Source organism: Pygoscelis adeliae, unplaced genomic scaffold (genome assembly GCF_000699105.1).
Source record: "Pygoscelis adeliae isolate BGI_AS28 unplaced genomic scaffold, ASM69910v1 Scaffold453, whole genome shotgun sequence".
Classification (NCBI taxonomy): Eukaryota; Metazoa; Chordata; class Aves; order Sphenisciformes; family Spheniscidae; genus Pygoscelis; species Pygoscelis adeliae.
The window spans coordinates 7,362-11,287 of record NW_008824450.1 but is presented as its reverse complement, the minus strand read 5'-3'; the positions used below and the strand labels follow the sequence as shown (position 1 = coordinate 11,287).

General features: G+C 64.7%; 2 protein-coding genes across 2 annotated transcripts in view; both read right to left on the bottom strand.

Annotated features, from left to right (window-relative positions):
- COPG1 (coatomer protein complex, subunit gamma 1) overlaps nt 1-1,102 on the bottom strand; it is a 27,194-nt gene extending 26,092 nt beyond the window's left edge. Inside the window, exons 1-2 of the mRNA XM_009321042.1 lie at nt 1,000-1,102; nt 108-287 (exon numbers count right to left, since the gene is read on the bottom strand). Coding sequence (XP_009319317.1) covers nt 108-287; nt 1,000-1,102 — 283 coding nt within the window. The remainder of the gene's footprint in view (nt 1-107; nt 288-999) is intronic.
- A 208-nt stretch (nt 1,103-1,310) lies between these two features.
- The window catches only part of LOC103914403 (collagen alpha-1(VII) chain-like), a 5,111-nt gene continuing 2,495 nt past the window's right edge, over nt 1,311-3,926 (bottom strand). Inside the window, exons 11-17 of the mRNA XM_009321041.1 lie at nt 3,796-3,858; nt 3,392-3,508; nt 2,956-3,033; nt 2,822-2,875; nt 2,448-2,483; nt 1,458-1,541; nt 1,311-1,367 (exon numbers count right to left, since the gene is read on the bottom strand). Coding sequence (XP_009319316.1) covers nt 1,311-1,367; nt 1,458-1,541; nt 2,448-2,483; nt 2,822-2,875; nt 2,956-3,033; nt 3,392-3,508; nt 3,796-3,858 — 489 coding nt within the window. The remainder of the gene's footprint in view (nt 1,368-1,457; nt 1,542-2,447; nt 2,484-2,821; nt 2,876-2,955; nt 3,034-3,391; nt 3,509-3,795; nt 3,859-3,926) is intronic.

Below are 3,926 nucleotides of genomic sequence, written 5' to 3'. Positions count from 1 at the left end.
GGGGGACCAGCATTGTCCCCCTGGCTCTGCATCGGCCAAACTCATGGCACTGGGTGGGGATGCTGCCGGACCTGCCGGTGCTGGTGGCCATGCCATGCCATGCCTACCTGCCCCTGGGCGCTGCCCACAGTGCAGCTCACACTCCTCCTTGCTGTCAAAGCGGTTGAGGTTGCCCCGGCAGCCGCTGTAGACAAAGGGCCGGCACTCGGTGACTCTTTGGTTGTAGTACCACCGCAGCGTGTAGCGCTGGCAGTCCCCCTCATCCAGCGGCAGGCTGCAGGGCTCGGCTGCGGGGGGCAAACGGTGATGGTGAGCACAGGCAGGAGCCGGCAGCACACCAGTGGTGGAGGCAGTTGGACCCGCTCAGCAGAGGAGGAGAAACCCCAGAAGGGGAAGCCAGAAATGGCTCCCAGCTAAGCATGGGCACGGTTTGGCTGGAGGGGACATCTCCGTGCCCTGCCCAAATGCTGGGAGTGAGGGCAGGAGACACCACTCTGGGCAAGCCCTCTCCCAGAGGCAGCTCCTAGCAAAGGCTGGAGATAGAGCTGGGAGGGAGGTGGCACAGGGACATGATGGCCACAGGGTCCCTTGGAAGGGTACTGGAGGGACCCTCTGCATGCAGCTGCTGCCACCGGGGCTTTCCTGCTCTCCTGGGGGCTTTGGGATCCCCTTCTGTGGCTCATGACCAAGACTACAGGAAACCTGCCACCTGCAGTCCCACTGGCCCAGCAAACCACCCGTCACTGCCGGTGACAGCTTCGGTGAGGGGGACAGAGTGCAAGGTCTGCACAGTGTGCATGGCACAGTGCTGTGATGGAGAACGCGCACCCTGCCTGGGTGCCAGCGAGAGGGCTGCAAATCCCAAATCCCCCCAGCCAGAAGGCACGGCGACCCGCTGTCAGGCAGGATGTGGAGGCATCACCCCAGCAAAGCCCAGGCAGCCCCGCGTCACCCCCGGTGGCTCCATCCTCAATGCCAGGCAGGTGCAGGGAAGCTCACCTCCCATTGTGGGCTGCTCTGAGCTGTCCATCTCTGGGACTTCATCGTAATCCTCCTCCTCTCCATACATGCTCTCGTACTCAAGGTCGTCGGTGTTGAGCATGACCTGCCTGTCCTGCCCTGGGAGACAGTGCCAGGCGTGAGCAGCCCTCGCCTCCCGCTCCGTCCCCTCCTTCCTGCTCCCCCCACGCACGGTCCTGGCTCTGCACATGCCTACACACACACAGCACACACACACACACCTGTGCATGCCTGCACACACACACACGCATGCGCACACAGTCCTTGCTGCCCTCTCCTCTCCGCGCTCTTTAATTAAAGCCCCCTGAGACCGGCAGCACAGCCACTGATGGATTATCCCTCAGTGCCTGCAAGTGGAGGGCAGGGACATGACCGGCCACACACATGGAGCAGGGGAAAAGGGGGATGGGGACTAAAAGCACAGGGATGACACTCACCCTCCTCTTCCTCAGCGTGTGACAACTTGAGCACAGGGACTGCGTGAGCGCTGCCAGCAGGGAATGGCTGGGTGGAGAAGAGCCCTGTGAGGGGGAAGGACATGGCGCAGGCATCAGGGAGGAGGCGAGGGGGCTTGGGGTGCTTCCCCCCTGTCTCCCAGGGGGAAACCACCCCTTGCAGGCATTGAGCAGCCCAGCACTGCCCCAGCACTGCTGCAGCATGCCGGGGTACACAGCCAGAGATGGGGGACGTGGGGACACCCCCTCCTGTCTCTGCACCACAGACCACGGCTGCTGGGGGCTGCCGGAGGAGGGACAGGCAAGAGGATCTGCTGCCCGGTGAGACAGCGCCCGCTGGGAGCCCAGCAGGATGGGGATGACGATGGGCACGGGGAGGCACACGTCCCCACGGGGCCAAATCTTGTAGGTCCTCCGGGCTCTCCATCACCTGTTTGGCCGTGCTCCCTCTGCTGGCGGACAATTCTTCCTCCTCCCTGGGCAGACGGGAGGCTGCTCCTGGCCTGAGCCCCCCAGCCTCCTTGGAGAGAAAGCACCCACCTCATCCCAGCCCACCCCTTGACCCCGTCCCTCCATCCCACTCCTCCAGCCCACTCTTCCCCTCCAGCAGTCCTGGCCCCTGCAAGCTCGCCTGCCCTGGCTCCGGCACCCAAGCATGGATGGGGCGCGGTTCCCATGGTCCCTTCTTGATCGGGCGGACCCTGCCAGTGCCCTGACCCCATTGGCACCATGCTGAGCTGGCTGCCCCTGGGGATCCCTGCTGTGCCATCACTTCTGCCGCGCACCATCCCTTCTCCCTGCTCACACTCCCACGCTGATGCTGGCCCTGACCGAGGGGGTTCTGGAGGGTTCCAGCCGCCTCCAGCGCCCCCAAAACCAGCAGCACACCTGGGTGCCGGGAACCCTTCGGTGCCACACACACAGGGCAGGGGAAAGGGGGTAGGAAGGGAGAGTCGCAACCTGAGTGCTCACGTGAATCCAGGTGCCGTGGGAAATGGCCGCCACAGGCTGCAAGAGACACAGGGCAGGGGGTCAGGGGCGGCGGGGCCCAGATCCCCAGCCCCGGGGCAGCAGTGAGGGATGCTCACCACAGTGCTGTTTCATCTCCTGCCTGACGAAGGCGCGGATCTCTTCCTCCTGCCAGCCACACGGAGGGGCAAAGGACGCATGTTGCAATGGGGGATGGTGCAATTAGAGAGGAAGAAAAACCCTTTCCCCAGGGCCCAGCAGAGCCCGGAGGTGGGGGTAGCCCCTCCATCAGCGGCAGTGGGATGGATCCAGCACCCCTTCCCACCCCGGTGACTTGAGCGCTGAGAGGCTGTGCCAGCTCCCTCCTGGCTCCTTACCGTCATGGCCGGCTCCCCCCTCTCCCCACGGACCCCCTGGGTGCCGGGACTGCCCTAGGGACAAGCAAAAGGGAGGTGAGAGGCTGGTCCTGGCTGGGGCTCCCCCAGGCAGGGCCAGGCACCCACTCACCCACCTGCTCTCCTCTCTCGCCGGGGATGCCAGGCACGCCACGGGCCCCTGGCACCGACTGTCCAGGGGGGCCTCTTTCCCCCTGCAAAGGACACATGCTCGGGATCTGGCTGGTGGTTCTGGAGCCTCTCTGCTCTCACCAGCACCATGGATGTGCTGCTTTCCCTGTCCCCGCACCCCGGGGACGCCTGTGCAAGTGGAGATGGGGACGGGGATGGGTCCAGCTCAGCCCCAAGACAAGCAGGGTCCCAACCCGCCAGACTCCCATCCACTGGGCAGGGGGACACAAGGGAGGACCCTAAAGCCAGTGAGCTGGCAGGGCAGGGACAGAGCTGGGATATGGCTCCTGATGCCACCAACCCCTCACCTAGTCCGGGGACAGGGCCCTCTCTTCCTCACAGCACCCGGAGGGGGACTGGCCACCCGTGGTGGGGACTCACCTTCTGGCCTTGCATGCCCTCAGGACCTCGTGGGCCAACGCTCCCAGGGGGCCCAGGGGGGCCAGGAGCACCGTCACTACCCCGGGGACCAGGGCCACCAATAATGCCCGGGGCGCCCTGTGGGAGAGCAGAGGGTGACGCCAGGGGTGTCAGAGCCCCCCAGCCCCAGAGCAGGCACCATGGGCATCCTCCGACCCCACAGCTGGGCATCCCCGAAGCACTGGCACCAGTGCCTTCTTGTAAAGAGTGGGGATTTGTTGTCACTTATAGTTTAGTGCCATAATTTAGAGCAGTGCTGGACGGCTCTTTTAGGAGCATCGGGCTCTGATATGCTTCTGACCAAGGCCGAATCCTGGTAAAAGCAATGCAGTGCAACACATGCCATCCCCTTCCAGCCCGCTCACCCGGTCTCCTTTTTCCCCCTGGTCTCCTTTGGCTCCCTGCTGCCCATCGAATCCCCGGTCGCCCTGTGAAGAGGAAGGGGCAGGCAGCGGGGGACAGGCAGCCGGGGGCAGGCAACCCGGCGGGTCGGAGG